This window comes from Polypterus senegalus, chromosome 3 (assembly GCF_016835505.1).
Source record: "Polypterus senegalus isolate Bchr_013 chromosome 3, ASM1683550v1, whole genome shotgun sequence".
In the NCBI taxonomy this organism is placed as follows: Eukaryota; Metazoa; Chordata; class Cladistia; order Polypteriformes; family Polypteridae; genus Polypterus; species Polypterus senegalus.
In genome coordinates this window covers 296,188,082-296,211,718 of record NC_053156.1, presented here as the reverse complement: position 1 = coordinate 296,211,718, position 23,637 = coordinate 296,188,082, and the positions used below count along the sequence as shown (strand labels likewise).

Below are 23,637 nucleotides of genomic sequence, written 5' to 3'. Positions count from 1 at the left end.
ACGAAACAAACGATAGCGTAATGTGCAGCGATAGACGTTTTCATATTGTCATCCGATATATATCGTTATATCGAACAGCCCTATTTCAGGGTACCATAATGTTTGTGACACAGTAATGGCAGGTCTGTTTAGGACTTTGTCGCATATCCCTCACATGCAGTGACTGCCTGAAGTCTGCGATTCATAGACATCACCGGGGCCTCATGTGTAAATGGTGCGTACGCACAGAAATGTTGCATAAGAACGTTTCCACTTTCAAATCGCGATGTATAAAACCTAAACTTGGCGTAAAGCTACGCACATTTCCACAGTACCTCATACCCTGTCGTACACAAGTTCTCCGCTCGGTTTTGTAGGCTGGTGGCACCCAGCGTCAAAGCAGTGCTACTGTTCCTGTGTGGTTTATCTTTCTTTTTCAGATCCACTTTCCTGACGCGGCTTTATAAATACACTGAAATTAACCGCATATTGTTTATTAGTTTAAGGCATCTGATTGTAATTAACCTGTAACAATATAATGGTCCACAGAATGGTCAAACTATTCCAAATACCATAACTGCTTTAACGTTGTTATTCTCACTGCACCTTCTTCTTCTTCTTTCAGCTGCTCCCGTTAGGGGTTGCCACAACGGATCATCTTTTTCCATATTACTCTCACTGCAGTACTCGGAGCAGCTGATCGGAAAGAGAATTATCGGTATACAGCATCAAGCACGCCCTGCCTCAGCCATGCACACAGTCTATTTGAACTGCTCTCATACTGCAAACGCTTCAGAGCCTCTCCTGTACGGACCTCACGGTTCACAAACAGTTTCATCCCAAGAACTCTAAACGCACTCAATCAGTCCATCAGTTGCTCCCGGTAGAACTGTTAGTACTTATAAGTACAATCACCTCACTGTAAACTTGCACTACAGTTATAATATTACACAACCTGAGCCACTTTATAAAGCACGTATTTATATTTGATGATGATATAATTTTTAAGATGAAATGCTTCAAAATCTGTTTATTATATTATACAGATAAAACTTTAACTTCATTTAAATAATCTGTATTGTTAATAATAAAAGGACATGGTGTCGCCAAGCTAGCAAGGATCTGGCGCTCCGCTCATGAATTGTTCCTGCTTCGCACTGTATGCTTCACTGGGACTGGCGTGAAGGATAGAATAATTAAACATGTACTATGAAAATATTTCAATGTTCCTTAAAAGTTTTGAAGAATCGGCGCTCTAAGCTTACAGATGGCTTAACGTCTATTACAGAGCTGATTGTGTGGCAATCCGTTACTTGGAGAAAATAAAAAGGAAGGACAGGAATTGGAGGTTAGTACATTTGAAAGAGACAGTACTGTGGGGCGGCTTTAGGCATGTGCAAACTGTGTACCTGCACGGGGCCACCAAGCCAATATATATTGAATGTAAAACAGAAAGAGAAAATAGCGACACAGCTAAAAATACAGCGGCAAATTTTGACAAAAGTTAAACACTTGTGTCATGAGCACGAGGTGGCTATGCAGTGTCCGCAACGGACTTGGCCATCCGCCGTGCATAAGATACCATACTGACATTGGCGGGCGAAGGGGCCACCAATTCTTTCTCTGACCAGGGCCGCCACGAGCCTAGAGCTGCCCCTGAATACTGCTGCAATAAATAATTTCATTGAAGGTTGCGCACAATCACTGCGCCACCGTGTTCCCATGTTTAATCACGTGCTTTAACTCCTATCATCACAAAAATGATATCACGTATACATCTCAGTATTTTAGTCATTCAGAGAGCTGTAATATCACAAATGTAAAGGTGTCCTGTCGGAGGAAGAGAAAGCCCGTTTAAGAAGCACTTAGTGATTCACACACACAGAGCACATAGAAGATCAAATACAAAACAAAACATTTAACGTGCTGCTTTAATTACGATGTGATTTGAGAAACTGGTTAATTAAACGATTTTAAGATGAAGTTTATGATGTTCTACTTTAATGACAAAATAAACAACGTGATTAAAGTGGAAATGTCGAGATTGTTAGTTGACATTTCGTGCTTTTTTCCACACTGTGTCCCTATTTTTTTTGTCTGTACCCTAATAAGGTTTCATATAACACTCAGACAATGGGCAAAGACTGGCCTTTTCATGACGACTTTGATATCTGACAAGTTCTTTTTTATTTCGGGCTTTTTGCAAATTTGTGAACTTGAGCTTTCAAATTTCTTCGACACGCTATGTCAGTCGATCAGCTTCCTTTTGTTGTTCATATCACTGTTTAAACCAACAAATCGTATGTTTTTCCTTTGCCTCTACTTGGTATTCGCTGAAATTCTTCCATTTTCTCCTCTTGCTTTTGCCATTGTCTTTTCACAGAACGTTGAGCTTAAGGGCTATTTATATTGATTTGTATATTCAAAGAGGCGTAAATCTGGGAGGAGTTGGGGCGGGACAGCAGACGCGTGCACGAGCGTTACTTTTCACGCTGACCGGGATTTATGTAGAGGAAGAACGCGGAAGTTGGCGAACGCACAGATTTATGCATCTGGATTTTTCTGTGCGTAAGCACATTTCGGCCTTTGTGCTTACGTCATGTTATAGTGTGAGTTCTACGCACGGCGTTATGCATGAGGCCCCAGGTCCTGAGTGTTTGTTCTGGTGATGCTCCGCCAAGCGTCTAATGCAGCCATCTTTAGCTCCTGCTTGTTTGTTTCAGGGGGGCTTATCCCCTTATGTTGTCTTTTCCTGCTGAGTTGGGTGACTGGCTTGGCCATTCAAGGATTTTCTATTTTGTAGCTTTGATAAACTCATGTATGCAGGATGAAGGGCCGTCCAGTGAGTTTGGAGGCCTGTACTGGAACTTGAGCAGATTAGATGTTTCTCTACACCTCAGAATTCATTGTGCCATCACCAGTTCCATCCTCAATGAAGATAAATGTGCCAGGACGTGTGGCAGCCATACATGCCCAAGCCATAACCCCCAGTGTCACCATGTTTAACAGACGAAGTGGTCTGCTTTGGATCTCGGGCAGTTCCTTGTCATCTCCTCACTTTGCCTTGGCCATCACTCTGAGGTTTATTTTTGTCTCGTCTGTCCACAAGACCTTTTCCCAGAATTCTGCAGGCTCTTTGAAGTCCTTTTTTCCCAAACTGTAATCTGGCCATCCTGTTTGTGTGATTTGTGTGTCCTCTGTGTTTCTGTTCATGAAGTCTTCTGCTGATAGTCGTCTCTGACACACACATTGGAACCCCTGTTTCTGATCTGACAGACAGGTGTTTGTTGCTTTTCCTTTGCCATAGTGAGGATTCTTCTGTCCTCAGCATTGGGGGTCTTCCTTGGCCTACCAGTGCCTTTGTGATTACTGAGCCCACCAGTGTGTTCTTTCTTCTTCATGATATTCCAGACAGTTGATTTCAGTTATCCTAAGATTTTATTGATGTCTCCAATGGTTTCATTCTTGTTCTTCAGCCTCATAACGGCTTCTTTGACTTTTCTTTGGCACAGCCCTTGTCCTCATGTTGAACAACGGCAACTACAGACCCCAAAGGGTAGAAGCAAGCAGAGGTATCTAGTGAAGCCATGAAGCTTACTTGAGGAATCACAAACACATGGGACGCCAAACATTATGGTGCCCTGAAATGTGTGGATTATGTAGAAAAAGTGTTGTGTGACCAAAATGACTGCAGATCTCCTTAAATGAAAGTCTGCAATGTGAATTTTAATCAAGATCTCTGAATTGTTTGATTTTTAATTTTAAACTCTGGAGCAAAGAGGGGAATCAATGATTATTAATTTGATTTGTTTTGTTGTTGATTGTTCTTTAATGTACACAATATAAAAATAGAATCATTGTCTTGCGGTTTACTCCTCGAATATCCATCCCCTTATCTGAGTATATGAGAAAGTCGAGAGGAGATCACTCCTGATGTTTTTTTGCTCAGTAAAGGAAAGCTTTGTATTCTTTTACTGTCTGCTAACCTGTTTTCTGGTCAGGACCATGGGTGGATCCAGCCAACTTTGTATATTTCTGTAAAAAAAAAAAATCCATTTAAACAACACATTTCTCTCATCTAGATAATAAGAAAGGCATCTTTCTAACCTTTTAAATATAAATTCCTGACTATTTGAAAGAGTATGCAGAGAGATAAAAGAAATTGTTATTGAGAACAGAAAATGTGCAGTGAACATTTGAGTTTGGTTTGTTACAGGATTTGTGTCAGATGACATTTAATGTCAGTAAATGAAAAGAATTACACATGGGAAGTAAAAATGTGAGGTTTGAATATACAATGGGAGATCTGAAAATCGAGAGTCGACCATATGAGAAGAATTTAGGAGTCGTAGTGGACTTTACGCTATCGGCTTCCAGACAGTGTTCAGAAGCCATTAAGTAGGCTAACAGACTGTCAGGTTATATAGCGCCTTGATGTGTGCAGTACAAGTCACAGGAGGTTCTGCTCAAGCTTTATAACACACTGGTGAGGCCTTATCTGGAGTACTGGGTGCAGTTTGGGTCCCCAGGCTACAAAAAGGACATAGCAGCACAAGAGAAGGTCCAGAGAAGAGCAACTGGGCTGATTAGAAGACTTCACGGGGTGAGTTATCAGGAAAGATTAAAAGAGCTGAGCCTTTGCGGTTTAAGTACAAGAAGATTAAGAGGAGACCTGACTAAAGTGTTTAAAATTATGATGTGAATTAGTCCAGTGGATCAAGACGGTGACCTTAAAATGAGTTTATCTGGAAAACGTGGACACAGTTGGACACTTGCTAAGGGTAAGTTTCACACAAACATTAGAAAGTTTTTCTTTACACACAGGATGATAGACACTTGGAATAAGCGACCAAGCTGTGTGGTAGATAGTAAGACTTTAGGGACTTTCAAAACTCAATGTTTTTTTTGGAAGAAATAAGTGGACAGGACTGGCGAGCATTGTTGGGCTGAATGGCCTGTTCTCGTCCAGTTTGTTCTAATGATTCCATGATAGGTGGACTGGCAGATAATCTCAAATCCATTGAACTTGGACAGAATACAGACGTGTGCAGATTTGTGGCAGATGAAATATAATGTCTGTAAATGTAAAGTATTACATGTTGGAAGTAAAAATGTGAGGTCTGAATACACAATGGGAGGTCTGAAACTTGAAAGCCCACCTTATGAGAAAGACTTAGGAGTCGTAGTGGACTCTATGCTATCGACTGCCAGACAGTGTTCAGAAGCCATTAAGTAGGCTAACAGAATGTCAGGTTATATAGCGCCTTGACGTGTGGAGTACAAGTCACAGGAGGTTCTGCTTAGTCTTTATAACACACTGGTGAGGCCTCATCTGGAGTCCTGTGTGCAAGTTTGGTCTCCAGGATACAAAAAGGACATAACAGCACTAGAGAAGGTCCAGAGAAGAGCAACTGGGCTGATTAGAAGACTACAGGGGATGAGTTATGAGGAAAGATGAAAAGAGCTGAGCCTTTACAGGAGATTAAGTGGAGATCTGACTGAAATGTTTAAAATTATGACGTGATTTAGTCCAGTGGATCGAGATGGTGACTTTAAAATGAGTTTATCAGGAAAACGTGGACACAGTTGGACACTTGTGAAGGGTAAATTTCACACAAACATTACAAAGTTTTTCTTTACACAAAGGACGATTGATACCTGGAATAAGCTACCAAGTAGTGTGGTAGTCAGTAAGACTTTGTTGACTTTCAAAACTCGACTTGATTTTTTTTTGGAAGAAATAAGTGGACAGGACTGGCTATTGTTGTTGGGCTGAATGGCCTGTTCTCATCTAGAATGTACTAATGTTTCCATCTCCACTGATGCTAGGGACGAGGAAAATTGCTATTTTACGGCTCAAAATATACTTCACAAAATGTTCTGAGCATGAGAAATACTTATGCCATAAAACACACAATTTTTCACTGAGTCCAATAACTCTTAAGAAGATAAGGACATAAGAAATTTGACAAACGAGAGGAGACCATTCAGTCCATCTATCTTGTTTGTGTAGCTGACTGCTCAGCTGCTTCAATGTCTCCTCCAGATTCTTTTTAAAGGTTGTTAAGGTTTCCGCTTCAGCTCCATGTCTCACTAATTTGTTCCAGAGTCCAAGTCCTCTTTGTGTAAAATAATAATAGTAATAATAAATTTTATTCATGCGTAGTCGCTTTTCTAACCACTCAAGGACACTGAACAATAGATGAAACACGCATTATTAAACAAAACTAAAAATACAAAAATTAAAATCAGACGGAGCGACTGTAATTAAAAAAAAATAGCAGTCTTAAATTGATGAGTTTTAAGTTTAGATTTGAAAAGTAGGAATGATTCAATAATTTTAAGCTCAGAGGGTAATGAGTTCCGGAGCTGGGGAGCAGAGCAACTGAATGCTGTGCCCCGCATGGTGGTAAGACGGGCGATGAGGACAGTCAAGTGGAAGGAGGAAGAGGATCTTAGGGTGCAGAAGGGAATGGCAACATGGAGGAGGTCGGAAAAGATATGGAGGGGCGAGGTTGTGGATGGCCTTAAATGTTAACAGGAGAATTTTGAAGTCTGAAAAGGGAAGCAAGTGAAGCTGCTACAAGGCGGGAGTGATATGGTGAGCGGAGAGGGTTCTAGTAATGATGCAGGCCGCTGAGTTCTGGACCAGTTGAAGCTTATAAAGGGATTTGCAAGAAAGACCAAAGAAGAGGGAATTGCAATAATCAAGACGAGAAGTGATAAGTCTATGAACGAGGACAGCAGTTGTATGGGGAGTGAAGGAATCGTGAATACGATTCATGTTACGCAGGTAAAGAAGTGCTTCCTGGCTTCACTCCTAAATGCCCTTCCTCTTAACTTCCACTGAAGTCCTCCAGTACCTAATTCGCCCTTAAGTTGAAAGGATGTTGCTGGATTTTCTTTATCAATGCCTTTGACGTTTTTAAATCCTGGGATCTGGTCCCCATTCAGACTCCTCTTCTAGAGTCAAAACATGTTTAATTCTCAGAGTCTGTCACAGTAGGACATGTCCTGAAGTCCCACGATGCCCTCTGTTGCTCTCCTCTGCACAGCTTCAAGTGCTGCTATGTCTTTCTTGTACCGTGGTGACCAGAACTGAGCACCATAGTCCAGATGCATTCTCACTGGTGCATTATATAGTTTGAGTATAATGTTCCCTCATTGAAATGGTTTTGTGGTTGAAAAGTTCCAGTTTAGTAATTGATTCGGCACACCTAAAATCTATAAAGTACACCAGGGGTCCTGGAGGGCCGCAGTGGTTGCAGGTTTTTACTCCAACCCAATTGCTTAATTGGAAGCACTTATTGCTCAGTTAACTCTTCCGCTTCACCTTCATTGTCTCACTCGTTAATATTTTGAACCATTATTGCTTATTTTAGTCTTAAACAGCTGTGTTCTTGTTTTTTAATTGCTCCTAATTAGCAATAACATACAAATAACAAAAGAGACCAGCATTTCTCCATTTAGCTTGTTTCCATGTACACCAGTGTGTATTTATCATGCACTATTGGGTTTAATTAAATACTTGGAAGGAAAGTAAAGAGAAAAAAGTGAAGGACTGAGAATTGCTCCTCCATTTTAGCCTTCAAATCATCTGGATGATATCCTTAGAAAGGGGAAAAAAATCTTGGATATGAGAATTACCTGACATGGCAGAGTTAAAGCACTAACAAGCCATGAATTGCTTCCTAATTAAGCAACCAAGTTAGAACAAAACCCTGCAGCCACTGTGGCCCTCCAGGACTGTGATTGAGGACCCCTGAAGTACACCATTTTTTGAGCGTGGGAGGATCACAAAATACATTTATGAAATAGATTGTGCTTCGCTTCCAGCAAAATGTGTGCAATTCACGCAAAAAGAAAGGCGTTCAGCTGTGGTCTGGAATCGTCATGAATTAATTATAAAAAACTAGAGGGCTCCGCCCCCTGCTCGCTTCGCTCGCCAATCCCCGGTTCTGGTTAACCCGAAATACATTTTAAAGAGATTCGTTTTTTTCTTGGTAATTGTTACATATGCATTATTTTCACTTTTACTTTAAAACTTCAGTAAAAACAATATTTGGAATTAACTTTTCTTCAAGATCGCATTGAATTTTGATTCCTTGTTTGGTCTTACATCGTGATAATGCAATGTATAGCTGGCCGTGAGTGAATTCCGTTTCGTTCTCTGTTATAAATAAGCCGAATTTTTCGAATGTTTGTCCCTGTGATTTGTTAATTGTCATAGCAAAAACTATTCTAACGTGAAACTGTAAAGGTTTTTATATGAATGGCATATCAAGATCTCCTTTGGTGTCTAATGTTATTTGCGGAAGATGTACTACATTACCTTTCTTGTCGAGTTTCTCTATTCCACTTGTTCCGGGCTGATTATTACTTTCCTTATTTTCTGAATTTGCACATAGATTATTATTGTTCTTTTTTGCCTTCTTTTCTGTCCAAACACTTTTGTGTCTCTTACTCTTTGTTTTTTGTTTCTGACCCCGTTTGCTCTCTCTTCTTGACTTATCCATTTTTGTAGTTCTACTTTGTCTTTTTCTCTTTGTGGTTTATTTCTGACCCGGGCTCCTCTTTCTTCTTCGCTTAGTCCTTTTTGAAGTTCAACTTTCTCTTTTAATCTTCTTCTTCTTTCGGCTGCTCCTGTTAGGGGTTGCCACAGCAGATCATCTTCTTCCATATCTTTCTGTCCTCGTCATCTTGCTCTGTCACCCCCATCACCTGCATGTCCTCTCTCACCACATCCATAAACCTTCTCTTAGGCCTTCCTCTTTTCCTCTTCCCTGTCAGCTCTATCCTTAGCACCCTTTTCCCAATATACCCCTCATCTCTCCTCTGCACATGTCCAAACCAATGTAATCTCGCCTCTCTGACTTTATCTCCTAACCATCCCACCTGAGCTGACCCTCTAATGTCCTCATTTCTAATCCTGTCCATCCTCGTCACACCCAATGCAAACCTTGCATCTTTAACTCTGCCACCTCCAGCTCTGTCTCCTGCATTCTGGTCAACTTGTAATTTTTACAATTTTTTTTTAACTCTTTCTTTTAATAATTGTCTTTTATTTGTGACCCTGTTTGGACCTACTCGTTTTTCAGATTTACTTGGTGCAGACTGATTATTACTTTTTTTCCGAATTTTATTATTTTTCTTTATTGCCTTTTTTTGTGCATTTCTCTCCATCTCTTTTTGGTGCCTTTTCGACGCGCAGATCTTTCTTCTTCGCTAAGTCTTACATTCCTTTTTTTCTGATTTTAATTTCTTTTCTCTCCATCGCTTTTGTGTTTCTTTTCGTCCCTCCTCTCTTTCTGCTTCGCTTAGTTGTGGACGTGTCCTATTTAACCATTTTTTTTTTTTAAAGCTGCTCTTTGTTCTATGCTTATTCACGTTGTGGGACGTGAAAGTGTCTCTCTGAAGTGTCTCTCTGTCTCTGTTCAAATCTGTCTGACGTGGATGTCAGTATGACATAACTTGACCGTGCTGCATGTGTCGGAGGGCATGAAAGTGTCTCTATTCAAGAGATCACATCTCGTCGCCCAAACATCTCGTCTCATCCCAAGTTTTTTTTTTTTTATATAATAGAGAGACATTGTAATGTGCATGATGGTTCGTTTTAGTTGGACTTCATATGGACAATATAGTGAGAAGTCAAGCAAATTGACACCTGTTATTGGCTAGCTAATAATGAAAGGTGTCATTTTGCTTGACTTCTCACTACATTCATAATGGCTAACAGGGTACAACATCCTAGTACTATGGACAATATGTAGCACGTCACATTTAAAAGGTAACGTACTACTCTCCTTCAGGATGACTTGAACGAGAATCATAAAAAGAATTGATTTTGCTTGTGTGGTTAAGGATTATGCAGCTGCAGTAAAAAAAAAAACACAGGCAAACATGAAAGTATGAGGGAGACTTTAGAAGGCAATGTACCTTATTTGAACTTCAACAAAACCTTTACATACCCCTAAAAAATTAGTGAGTTTTATGTTTTGCAATTGGGCGGCGCAGTGGCACAGTGGGTAGTGCTGCTGCCTTGCAGTTAGGAGACCCGGGTTCCCAGGTCCTCCCTGCATGGAGTTTGCATGTTCTCCCCGTGTCTGCGTGGGTTTCCTCCCTCAGTCCAAAGGCATGCAGGTTAGGTGTATTGGCGATTCTAAATTGTCCCTAATGTGTGTGCTTGGTGTGTGTGTGTGCCCTGCGGTGGGCTGGTGCCCTGCCCGGAGTTTGTTTCCTGCCTTGCACCCTGTGTTGGCTGGGATTGGCTCTAGCAGAACCCCGTGACCCTGTAGTTAGGATATAGCGGGATGGATGTTTTGCAATTGCAAAATTGTCTACACAAACCTTTTTGTGAAATGTGAATTGAATCTTGCCTACTTTGCTCATCTCTAACAGTGAAAATAACATGTTTAAAAGAAAGGTGGGCGATCATTTTTGGCAAATATGTTCTTGGGCACGTCAAATCTTACCTGGTGTGTGATTTTTTTTTTTTTTAACTCTTTTTTTAATATCCACAGCCTGTTCATTTGACCTCATAAGGTTTGATAGGAGTCACTCACCTTTCTGTTTCTTCTTTTGTCCTACCAGGCAAAAGCATCATCTGGATGTTTCTGGACAGTGAGCAGAAGTGACATTTAGCTGGAGGGCAGCAGGCTGTGCTCCTTAAGAATTGTGGTTCCACCATACCTTGCACTGCAGTCATGGCCTACATGACCAGCTCTGATCTGCAGAAGATTGTGAAACTCCAGGTAAAAGTTCAGAGAGCCTCTTACAGCTCCTTGACTAGGCGTGCTGACTTTGGAGATGGAGATTTCAGACTCGGAATGTACATTTTTTTTTTTGTAATTTTGCTTTGTCATTTACGGTAATTGCAGTCGTATCCACTAGGTGTCACTACAAAAAACTGGAACCCTGGCAGCTCATTATCTACAGCAGGGGTGCCCAACTCCAGTCCTGAAGGGCCACAGTGGCTAAAGGTTTTCATTCTAACCTTTTTCTTAATTAGTGATCTGTTTTTGCTGCTAATTAACTCCTTTTCCATTCCATTCATTTGAATTTACTTGGTTTTTAAGAAATGTTTCCCTGAATTTCTTCATCGTTCCTCTGAATTGCTTCATTTCTTTCCTTAAATAGCACCCAAACAGAAGTGAAATGTGAAGCGAGTGAGCCAACAGAAGACCACCTTAGTTAGGGCCTCAAACTCCAACCAATTTCACTCCAACCAGTTGCTTAATAAGGCGCTGAGTCTCGTCGTTAATTCAACCCGTTCTTTAATTCCATGGCTTGTTGCTGCTCCATTGTGCAATAGCAGACATTTCAGAAATTGTCGATTTTCTCTTTTCTAAGAGCAGATCAACGTTCCTGAGACCTTCACCTTTCTTTATTTTCAGATTTTGTATGATGGTCACAGTCTGCTGGTTCTGTTTTGGCTCATTTTGTATCTCATTATTGTTTGGCTGCTAATTTAGGAAAAAGAAACAATTGAGGGGTCTGAGTCTTCAAGAGCAAGTCAAATGGCCTCGCTTCATTGGCTCCCAGTTGAATTTAGGATTCATTTTAAATTTTTACTTTTGGTTTATAACTTGCTAAATGGTGGGAGTGGTGGCTCTGAGGCTAAGGATCTGCGCTGGTATCCCGAAGGTTGCCGGTTCAAATCCCTGACACTGCCAAAAGAGATCCTACTCTGCTGGGCCCTTGAGCAAGGCCCTTAACCTGCAATTGCTCAAGGGGTGCAGTACAATGGCTGACCCTGTGCTCTGACCCCAAGGGGTATGACAAAACTAACAAATTCCTAATACAAGAAATTGTATAAAGCGAAATAAATAACAAAAAAAAATAAAAAACACAATTGGCGTTACCCCATCCTATCTGGCCGAGTTGCTGGTCCCGTACACACCAGTACGCTCTTTACGTTCCTCTCAACAGCAATTGTTGATTGTGCCAAAGTCTAAGATGAAGACAAGGGGTGATTGTGCCTTTGTAGTTCTAGCACCAAAGTTATGGAATGCTCTGCCAATTGAAATTAGGTTAGCTTCTTCAACTCAAATGTTTAAATCTAGACTTAAAACACACTTGTCTAAGATTGCTTTTAACTGTATATGAGTAACTCTGGTATCAATTTTATTAATAATTTATTCATTTTTTTCATATCCATTGTTTTTCTGTAACTTGTTTATCTTCTAATCGGTTCTTTTAACTTATTTGTTTTAGTAGTTATGTAATTTTTGTATTTTGTTTGTTTATTGATTTATTGTTGGTATTTTTTTATTTTATTGTACAGCACATTGGTTTACACTTATGGTGTTTTAAAATTGTGCTTTATAAATGAATTTTGATTATATTTGAAATAAATTGAATTCAAAAGAAGTTAATTAGCAACAAAAACAGATCACTAATTAAGAAAAGGTTTAGAATGAAAACCTGCTGACACTGCGGCCCTCCAGGACCAGAGTTGGGCACCCCTGCTCTACAGCACATGTCGATTCAGTTCACTGAGTACAGCCATAACATGTTTACAGGTAGGGATGCCAACCATCCTTATTTTCTCGGACATCTCCTCATTTTTTAACGCGCCATGGACTGTCTAGGAAGAATTTATAAAATTTTGAAAATGTCTGGAATTTTTGCTCCTAAAATTTGAAAATCTCCAAATCGTTATCATTGCTAAAGTTTGAAAGCCACACACTAATCTGCTTTTGCGGAAGTAGTGCGCACACCTTTTTCCCTCCAGAATCTTCACTTCCATTCCGGTAGCAGCGCAGATATTGACGAGGATAGTCGACGTCTATCCAGCTTGGCTTTTTCACTTCATCTTTTGAATTCAGCTTTATCTTCTTGGCGAGTAGATGGTTCACTATAAATGTTGTTCCTTTCCTTAATTATTTGTAATTCTAATTCACCGTGACTAAGTGAATTTATTCAAAATCGAAATTACAATTTCACTTTTTCTATGTGAGATCTTATTTTCGATTCTTTTTTCAGCAGCTCGGTGAAAGAAGAAGTTTCATTCGTCCAGGTACAGTCTGTCATATTTAAATGCGAGTATCTACTGCTTTGTGATATTTTAGTGGAAAATATTGTTATTACCACCCGTTGTTCCAAAATGGATTTATAATTGTAAATGAACTAGCCATCCCCCATGGCTCCGTCTGCGTAGTAGTGAAACAGGACAGTTAGGAGAACCCCACCCAGCTCCCCACTCCTGACATCATGCCTCTCCCTCCCCTCGGTCTACAGCCTCTGTCTCGGATTAGCGCAAATATATCGCTTCAGCAAGCGAACTATGATTCTTAGGATGATGAGAGAAGTTGCAAAATCAACCGGAATGTTCAAGCAAATTCTAGAAAAAAGCCCGATCTAAATTTTGTTAAGTAGTTCTCGTCGTTCACTTGCTAAACAGAGGCTGGCGCATGAGTGAGGAGGGTCCTCGGCCCACTGCGTCTCTCTCTCTCTCAGATTTGTGCAGATAAACGGTACGGCAAGAAAACTATGATACTTAGCACGATGAGAGAAGCCGCAAAATCAACAAAGTCTAAAAAAAACACGTTCTAAATCCGTTAAGTAGTTCTCTTGTGAAAAGGGGACAGACAGACAGACTTTGGATTTTATACAGTATATATAGAGATGAGTCAACTATTAAAGTTTCAGTTATTTAAAAAAAATACACATTTATTCTGTCATATAAATGCAATATCTTTTTAGTCATCAGTTGATCTTTATATATAATACGCTACAACGGCTGTCCGTTTGTCTGTCCAGGATTTTAAATCACCTGTAGCTTGCAAACTGTTTGACCTGTTAACCTGAAATTTGGTACACATATACTACATGACGTCTACTATTCGCTTTTGGGGTGATGATTGACCTCCAAGGTTATTCCTCTTATTTTATTTTATTGTTAAATCAACTCTCGGCAGCAGGCTGCAAGGAGGCTGTGCAGCGCATGCGTATGGGCGCCGTTCTCATTCCCTACCACCTTTGCTATCACTTCCCCTACCGCTTCATATCTTAAATCATTCTTGAGGCTGGCGCTTAAGTGAAAAATGAAAGAAAACATACAAAGTAATTGCAACACAAACACTGACTTATTCAGTTTTAACCTGAAAAGATGCCGACAAAAGAAGAGAGGAAGCGGGCTGCTACGGCGGAGAAAAGAAGAGCTGCTTGGGAAACAGCAAGGGCATCAACCTCTGAGCAAATGAATGGTAAACATACAGAGAAAGAGGATGAAAACTAGGAATCCTCAAGTCAAGTGTAATGTGCAGTGTGCTGTTACTGGTCAAATAATAAGTCACTTCTACAAGTAATTTAATATTTTTATAATTCTTTCATTTACATCAATTCAGGAATACCCATTATACCGAAAAGAAAGTGCAAGTTCGCAGACTTGACGTATTCAAAATATTTAACGGCTTATTAGTTTGCCAGTGACTGTGATTGTGGCCATCATATCATAGTTATAGTGATAAACTGCTACTAAAGGTTTCTATTATTTTTAAAAAACCATAAGAGAGTAGGCTATAGAGGTGTATTATAGGAAAAGGCGTCCTCAAAAGTCCTCAATTTTCTACCCAAATGTCCCCATTTCCAGACAGAGAGAGTTGGCAGCCCTGTTTACAGGTAAAATACAAATGACACATTTTTTCACAAATTACTGTGACAGCCTTTAAAGAAGTAAATTTTTCATACGTTTTCCAGTTCTTACGCCACATTGCCTTGCCAGGGAAACACTCAAATCAGAAGTGCCAGCATTACAGAGTGAAAGTGAGACAGTATTGCTTTTCATGTAGAGGACTACATTGCCTGCAGTGGGTTGGCCACCCTGCCCAGGATTGGTTCCTGCCTTGTGCCCTGTGTTGGCTGGGGTTGGCTCCAGCAGACCACCCTGACCCTGTATTCGGATTCAGCGGGTTAGAAAATGAATGGATGGATGGACTACATTGCACTGGTGCTTTTCATGTCTCGCTATATGGTTGTGAGACACGGACGCTATCCAGTGACCTGAGACAAAGACTGGACACCTTTGGTACTGTGTCTCTCTGGAAAATACTTGGGTACCTTTGGGTTCACTTTTTGTGGCTCATGGAGTCCCGAATGAGGCACGTGACCTGTATTGTGAGGGAGCGTCAGTTATGGCACTACGGCCGTGTGATGTGTTTCCCCGAGGGTGATTCTCATTTTTGGGGACCCGAATGGCTAGACCAGGCCAAGGGGTTGCCCACGTAACACCAGGCTGCGGCAGATAGAGGGTCATTTAGAATTTTATCTATCTATCTATCTATCTATCTATCTATCTATCTATCTATCTATCTATTTAGTGCTTTTCAACAATCTATCTATCTATCTATCTATCTATCTATCTATCTATCTATCTATCTATCTATCTATCTATCTATATAGTGCTTTTCAACAATCTATCTATCTATCTATCTATCTATCTATCTATCTATCTATCTATCTATCTATCTATCTATCTATCTATCTATCATATAGTGCTTTTCAACAATCTATCTATCTATCTATCTATCTATCTATCTATCTATCTATATAGTGCTTTTCAACAATCTATCTATCTATCTATCTATCTATCTATCTATCTATCTATCTATATATTGCTTTTCAACAATCTATCTATCTATCTATCTATCTATCTATCTATCTATCTATCTATCTATCTATCTATCTATCTATATATTGCTTTTCAACAATCTATCTATCTTTCTATCTATCTATCTATCTATCTATTTATCTATCTATCTATCTATCTATATATTGCTTTTCAACAATCTATCTATCTATCTATCTATCTATCTATCTATCTATCTATCTATCTATATAGTGCTTTTCAACTATCTATCTATCTATCTATCTATCTATCTATCTATCTATCTATCTATCTATCTATCTATCTATCTATCTATCTATCTACTGTTTTTTAACACAGCATGTTAAAGCACCAACAAGGGGTGAAGCCTGTCTGGATTTAGTATTCTGTAATAATCAGGATAGAATTGAGGGTGTAGAGGTGATTGAACCACTAGGGTCAAGTGACCATAATGTAATACAATTCTCAGTATTTTGTAAGAGTACAGATGCAAAGACTAAAATTGTTAAGTTGAACTTTAGTAGGGCTAATTTTGAGCAGATGCGACAAAGTCTAAGTAGGATAGACTGGGATAAGCTTTTAAATGTGGAGACAGTCGAGGAGCAGTGGAACAGGTTTAAAAATGTTTTACATGTAATGCAGGACAGATACATACCTAAATTTGGAAGTAATAGGAAACTAAAAAAATCTCCACGATGGATTAATAAAGATTTAAAAAAGAAGTTGCAAAGGAAAAAACTGCTGTATAAGGCATATAAGACTAATGACTGCAAAGAGAACCGTAGCGCGTATGAGAAAATGAGGGCAACCATTAAGAAGGATATCAGGGAGGCTAAAAGACAGTTGGAGAGGAATATAGCAGATAAGGCAAAGAAGACCCCAAGAGATTCTTTCAGTATTTTAGTAGTAAAAGAACAGTTAAGGAGGAGGTCAAGTTCATCAGGAATAGTAAAGGAGAATTAAAAGATACAGACAATGAAATAGCAGATGCCCTAAACTTACATTTTTCTGAGGTGTTTACAAGTGAGCAAGTGGATAACCTGCCAGAGGTAACAACTACTAAGGAGGTACTGAGGGATTTGGAAATTGTAGAGGGAGAAGTGCTGTTCAGATTAAATAAGATGAAATCAAACAAATCACCAGGCCCAGATAATATTTATCCTCGTGTTCTTAAGGAGGCTAGTGAGTACATATATAAACCCTTGACACACATTTTTAGGAAGTCACTGTGCACTGGAGAGATTCCAAAGGACTGGAAAATGGCAAATATCATCCCATTATATAAAAAGGGTGACAGGGCAGATCCAAGCAACTATAGGCCAGTAAGCTTAACAAGCATCACAGGAAAATTAATGGAAGGAATTATTAAGGATAAGATTGAGCAACACATGACAAGGACAGGAGTTATTCTGAACAGTCAGCATGGGTTCAGAAGAGGGAGGTCGTGTTTTACTAACATGTTGGAATTCTATGAGGAGGCAACAAAAGGATACGATCAAAGTGGAGCTTATGATATTATTTATCTGGACTTTCAGAAAGCATTTGATAAGGTGCCACATGAGAGGTTGGGCATCAAGTTAAAAGAAGTGGGAATTCAGGGTGATGTTTTTAGATGGGTGCAGAATTGGCTCAGACACAGGAAGCAGAGGGTGATGGTGCGAGGAACCTCATCAGAACTGGCGATGTTAAGAGTGGTGTTCCACAGGGGTCAGTGCTAGGGCGCTGCTATTTTTAATATATATAAATGATTTAGATAGGAATATAAGTAACAAGCTGGTTAAGTTTGCAGATGATACCAAGATAGGTGGATTAGCAGATAATTTGGAATCCGTTATATCATTACAGAAGGACTTGGATAGCATACAGGCTTGGGCAGATTTGTGGCAGATGAAATTTAATGTCAGTAAATGTAAAGTATTACACATAGGAAGTAAAAATATTAGGTTTGAATACACAATGGGCGGTCGAAAATCGAGAGTACACCTTATGAGAAGGATTTAGGAGTCATAGTGGACTCCAAGCTATCAACTTCCAGACAGTGTTCAGAAGCCATTAAGAAGGCTAACAGAATGTTAGGTTATATAGCACGATCTGTGGAGTACAAGTCCAAGGAGGTTATGCTCAACCTTTATAATGCACTGGTGAGGCCTCATCTTGAGTACTGTGTGCAGTTTTGGTCTCCAGGCTACAAAAAGGACATAGCAGCACTAGAAAAGGTCCAGAGAAGAGCGACTAGGCTGATTCCAGGTCTACAGGGGTTGAATTATGAGGAAAGATTAAAAGAGCTGAGCCTTTACAGTTTAAGCAAAAGAAGATTAAGAGGTGACATGATTGAAGTGTTTAAAATTATGAAGGGAATTAGTACAGTGGATCGAGACTTGTATTTTAAAATGAGCTCATCAAGAACACGGGGACACAGTTGGAAACTTGTTAAGGGTAAATTTCGCACAAACATTAGGAAGTTTTTCTTTACACAAAGAACGATAGACACTTGGAATAAGTTACCAAGTAGTGTGGTAGACAGTAAGACGTTAGGGACTTTCAAAACTCGACTTGATGTTTTCTTGGAGGAAACAAGTGGATAGGACTGGCGAGCTTTGTTGGGCTGAATGGCCTGTTCTCGTCTAGATTGTTCTAATTCTAATTCTATCTATTTAGTGCTTTTCAACAATCTATCTATCTATCTATCTATATAGTGCTTTTCAACAATCTATCTATCTATCTATCTATCTATCTATCTATCTATCTATCTATATAGTGCTTTTCAACAATCTATCTATCTATCTATCTATCTATCTATCTATCTATCTATCTATCTATCTATCTATCTATCTATCTATCTATCTATCTATCTATCTATCTATCTATCTATCTATCTATCTATCTATCTATCATATTATTTGTCCTGTGAGTCTGTATCTTTGTTTTTTTATGTTTCATTTGCTGTATTCATCCAAATTAGTTGGGATTAATAAAGTTTAATCTAGTCAAATCTAATCGACTCTAATCAACCAAGATGGAACAGCAATATAATATATTGTCAACATTTCAAAAGTTGTACGGATCGACTGGCAGAAAACCAATCGCAATAGCACACAAGAATTACATAGAAAGTATTCCACAATCTTGGACAACCAACAAGTGCATAACGCTGAACTTTATACTGTCACAACAATAACATCACACTTCATACACACCCTGTTTGCACTGGCACCCTGGCCTGTTTTCCTCAAGATTATTTTCATATGCTAACAGAAAGACAATCTAACAAACATCTAATCCAAAGCGCAAATCTAAAGTCAGAAGTCAAATATTAATGAAGCGGGGATTATGCCATTTGCAGGCAACCCTGACATTACAGGTGAGTCGTCGACTAGTTGGTGAGAGGTTCTGGGTATGTCACAACAGATCCCTGGCAGTCATGGAAGTGTGCCACCAACTTACTACGGTTATGTAAATGAAGGCTAGGACTATAAATCGCTGGAAAAGTCATCAAATGTGATATGTCCTTAAGTTAACTTTAAGTACCAGCTGAATTACAATAATGTTGCAGTTGTGGTCTGTTTAGACCTGTGTTATTTCTATCATGGATAGTTAAGCAATAAAACTCAACAGATTGTTTCTTTTATACTATTTCTGATAATCAGAATTTCTCAGGTAAGGAAGACAGAAGTTTTTGAAATAAGGTAGTTGTATTCGATATTCATGACGCTGATGAGCAGCGACATGTTGCATGATTATTACCACGTGCAAGTAAGAATTTCATTATATAAGGACACTATAAACTTTCAGTAGTCTTGCGAAACTATAGCAGTATCCCTTCCTGATTGGATTTTCCCTAATGTTTCCTTTCCTTTCCTTGTTTTTTAAATTCAGAAAGAAGATGGACGCCAGCACTTAAGGCAGATTCTGCAGTGGCACGAGTTTGATGAGGAGTGTGATTTAAGAGCAGGCATCTGTCTCGACTTTGTGTATGAGAATATCCTGTTTGCCGTGAACAAGGGATTCCCTTGGAAGGCTGTTGGCGTTGTTGCCAAGCTTTCAGAAGAACTTCTTACAGACACGAAAGGTAAATCAAAAATAATCCAAATGTGTTTGTCTCTGTAGATCTCTTAGGTTAAATTCCTGGGGTGAGGCTTCCTGTTTATAGCAAAAAGCCACAAAAGCCTCACATGTCCATGGCAGTGGCAAGTAGTGGGTGTTATGTGCACGAGAACATGGTTTGTGAAGTCTCTGACGATCAAGGATTTGATTTTATTTCCTGTTTTTACATAGGTAAGTCAGCATAATCAGATAAATGTACATAAAATGCAAATATATCCCCAGAAGGGCTAAAAACATTACATTAAACAATTTGAGTGTCATAATAATAATAATAATAATAATCATTATTATTATTATTATTTAATATTGTATATTTATATAGCGCTTTTCTCTTTATTCAAAGCACTTCAGTGAGTGGGGAGCCATTTCAACCACCACTAACGTGTAGCATCCACCTGGATGATGTGATGGCAGCCATTTTCATAATGGCAACCATTTTCATAATGGCAGCCATTTTCATGCCAGTACGCTCACCACACATTAGCTGTTAGCTGGTGAAGTGGTAAGAGAGACAGAGTTTCAGGCAGAGGATGATTAGTGGGCCAGAATGATCAGGCCATGGCAGACGATTTAGCCAGGACATTGGGATACACCCTACTCTTTACAAAGGATACCCAGGGATCTTTTATGACCCCAGAGAGTCAGGACCTCATCTGAAGGATGGCACCATATATACAGCACTGTGTCCCCGTCACTTCACTGGGGGCATTGGGATCCACATTCAGACCACAGGGTAAGCGCCCTCTGCTGGCCTCACCAACACCTCTTCTAGCAGTAACTGAAGCATTTCCTAGATCGGGGTGGGCAATGTCGGTCCTGGAGGGCCATAGTGGCTACAGGTTTTCATTCCAAACCCAGTTGTTTAATCAGAAACGAATCCTTGCCGATCTCAGACCTTATTTAATTTTATGGCTTGTTATTCAGCAATGTTATATTCATATATCGTAGATTTTTTTTCCTTTCCAAGGATATCATCCAAATGATATGAAGCCTAAAATGGTAATTTCCAATCTGTCACATTTTTCTATTAAGTTTTATTAAGCCAAATAGTGCCTAATAAATCCACACAGGTGTAAGTGGGGACATGTTAGATGGAGAACTGCTGGCTGCTTTGTTATTTGCATCTTATTGCTAAAAAGGAGCCGTTAAAACAGTGAATGCAGCTGTTTAAGACTGAAATAAGCAATTAAGGGTGGGGAACCCTAACAAGTGAGACCACTATAAATGAAGCATCAAGCTGTCACTTGAGCAGTAAGTGCTTCATCAGCAATGCTTGACTTCTCTTTAATAAACTGGATGTGGAACAAAAACCTGCAGCCACTGTGACCCTCCAGGACCAACTTTGCCCACCCCTATCCTAGATGGTCTCCAATCCAAGTACTAGCCGGGGCTGAATGTGCTGTTCTGAAATGCATGTGGCATGGCAGCTGGCATACATAAAACCAGTGAAGCTATAATTTTAGAGTCATACAATACCTTCACAAGGTGTTCAGACCCCTTTATTTTGTGCACATTTTGCTATTTACCTGACTTGTGATAAAATCATTTAAATTTGTTTTTACCCCTCATCACGCGACACCCAATACCCTAGAATGACAAAGGGAGCACAGGATTCTAGAAATATTTTGGAAATTTATTAAAAACAAAAAAATGGAAATATCACATAGATACATGTATTTAGCACCTTTTACTCAATCCACCAGGGGGCATACAGCCCCACTCAACCCCGACACAGGCGGGCGAAGACACGTTCAACACAGCACACACCTTTATTCTTTGCTCCCCACTACACAGCACAGTACAAAGCCCCAATATATAAATAAACTATGCTGTCCCCTGTGGCTTCTCCCGTGTAAAAGTGAAACAGGACATTGAGGGGGACCCAGCCCGGCTCCCCTTTCCTGACATAACGCTTCCCCCTCCCTCAGCCTGCATCCTCTGTCTGGGATTAGCATGAATATATCACTCCTGCTATGATACTTAGTGCAATGAGAGAAGTTTCAAAATCAACCAGAATGTTCAAGCAAATTATAAAAAAAAAAATCCGTTAAGTAGTTTTCTCAGGAAAAGAGAGAGAGAGAGAGAGAGAGAGATACAGTCCTTTCTTCTTCCTCTTCTTTTTTCTCTCTCTTTCATCCTTGCCTCCACTCCTCCTCGCAAGCTTTGTCCTCCACCACCCAACTCTTGCACCCTGATTGGTGGTGAGGCGGCTCCTTTTATAGCTCATCTGGAAGTGCTCCAGGTGCTTCTTGAGCTACTTCAGGTTGCAATTCGGGTATGGAGGAAAAGGTTCCTCCAACAACTCGGCAGCATCTGCAGCACCCTCTGTTGGCACCGACAGAACCCAACAGAGCTGTTCCAAACTTCAAGTCCCATCATGCTCTATGATGATCTTTGGCAGGGTTGTCTTAAAAGCATTATAGGCCCCCGGGCAAAGCAGTGCACTGTGGCCCTTACCTATACAACCACTCACCAAGTCACAGTGCACATAGATTAGCATGGGGTCCTGGGCAGCTGCCCAGTGTAACTCATGCGTTAAGATGGTCCTGATCCGTGGTGCTGTAGCAACCCAGGGTGGCTGGCCTCTAGTGTCTTGGGGTAGATAATGTCCTAAATACGGTCTCTATGTCCTTCCACCCAGCTGTGTAATGCTTCTGGCCATCCGTCACACCCCTTTGACAGCATTTCCAGTATGGAGGTCAGTATGTGACAAGCTTCACGCTCTTGGCTTCCATTTTCTTCCATTCTTCTTTGAAGCTATTTTTAGGTCTCTCTGGAGATATTCAGTTGGAGTGAAGTCCAAGCTCATGCTGGACAACTCCAGGACAATGACAGAATTGTTCCTAAGCCACCCCTGTGTTGTCTTTGATTTGTGCTTTGGATCATTGTCCTTCAGGTCAGTCTGTGACCTAGAGTGCTCTGGAGCAGGTTTTTATTAACTACAGTTTACAGGCTTTTCTCTAAAGCCTTCTGATCTACCAGTACCTGCTGCTGAAACACAACTCCCAAGTTATGCTGCCACCACCATGCTTCACTTTGGGGATTAATATTCAGTGGTTTCCTCCAGACATGACACTAATCTTGCTTTCATCAGACCAGAGGATCTTTGTTCTCACAACCTGAGAGTCATTTAGGTGCCTGTTAGCAAACTTCATTCAGGTTCTCACATGTCTTTTATTAAGGAGAGACTTCTGTCAGGCCATGCTGTCAAAAAGCCCAGATTGAAGAAGTGTTGCAAATGGTAATTGTCCTTCTCCAAGCAGGTTCTCTGGAGCTCAGCCAGAGTAAGCGCTGAGTACTTGGTGACCTCTCTTACCAAGGCCTTTCTCCTATGGTTGATCATTTTAACCTGGCAGTCAGCTCCAGAAACAGCCACAGCTCTACCAAACGTCTTCCATTTAAGAATGATCAGGGCCACTATCCTCTCATGAACCTTCAATGCTGCAATAATTTTTGTTGCCTTTCCCAGATCTGTGCCTCCACACAATCCTCTCTCAAAGCTGTTCGGCCTCATGGCCTGATTGTTGCTCAGCAGTAGGACCTTCTCTAGACAGGTGTGTGCCTTTCCTTCTCAGTCCTGTCAATTGAATTGGCCTTAGGTGGATTCCAAACAAGGTAGAGAAACATCTCAGTGAATGGGATGAACCTGAGCCAAATTTCAAGTGTCATAGTTCTTGAATACTTGTGTCGATGGGATATTTCATTATTTTTTTTAAATTTGCAAAAATTTCTAAAATCCTGTTTTCACTGTATATACAGGTTGGTCCATATTGATGTACATGATTGAAAAGGCGTTATTGTCAGGAAACTACCAATATTATTATCAAGTAACATAATGGAACATGAACATTAAGAACCTTAAATGTTTATTTAATCCCATGTTCTCCATGGCGTGGTCCACCAATGCACCATGCAGATCAATACGCGCCTGAAGAAGAACCCAACTT

The 23,637-nt window shown here is 40.1% G+C and overlaps 1 protein-coding gene across 1 annotated transcript in view; it reads left to right on the top strand.

Moving 5' to 3' along the window:
* c3h8orf74 (chromosome 3 C8orf74 homolog) overlaps positions 1-23,637 on the top strand; it is a 93,364-nt gene that overhangs the window by 4,608 nt on the left and 65,119 nt on the right. Inside the window, exons 2-3 of the mRNA XM_039750029.1 lie at positions 10,570-10,730; positions 19,463-19,655. Coding sequence (XP_039605963.1) covers positions 10,683-10,730; positions 19,463-19,655 — 241 coding nt within the window. The 5' untranslated portion in view covers positions 10,570-10,682. The remainder of the gene's footprint in view (positions 1-10,569; positions 10,731-19,462; positions 19,656-23,637) is intronic.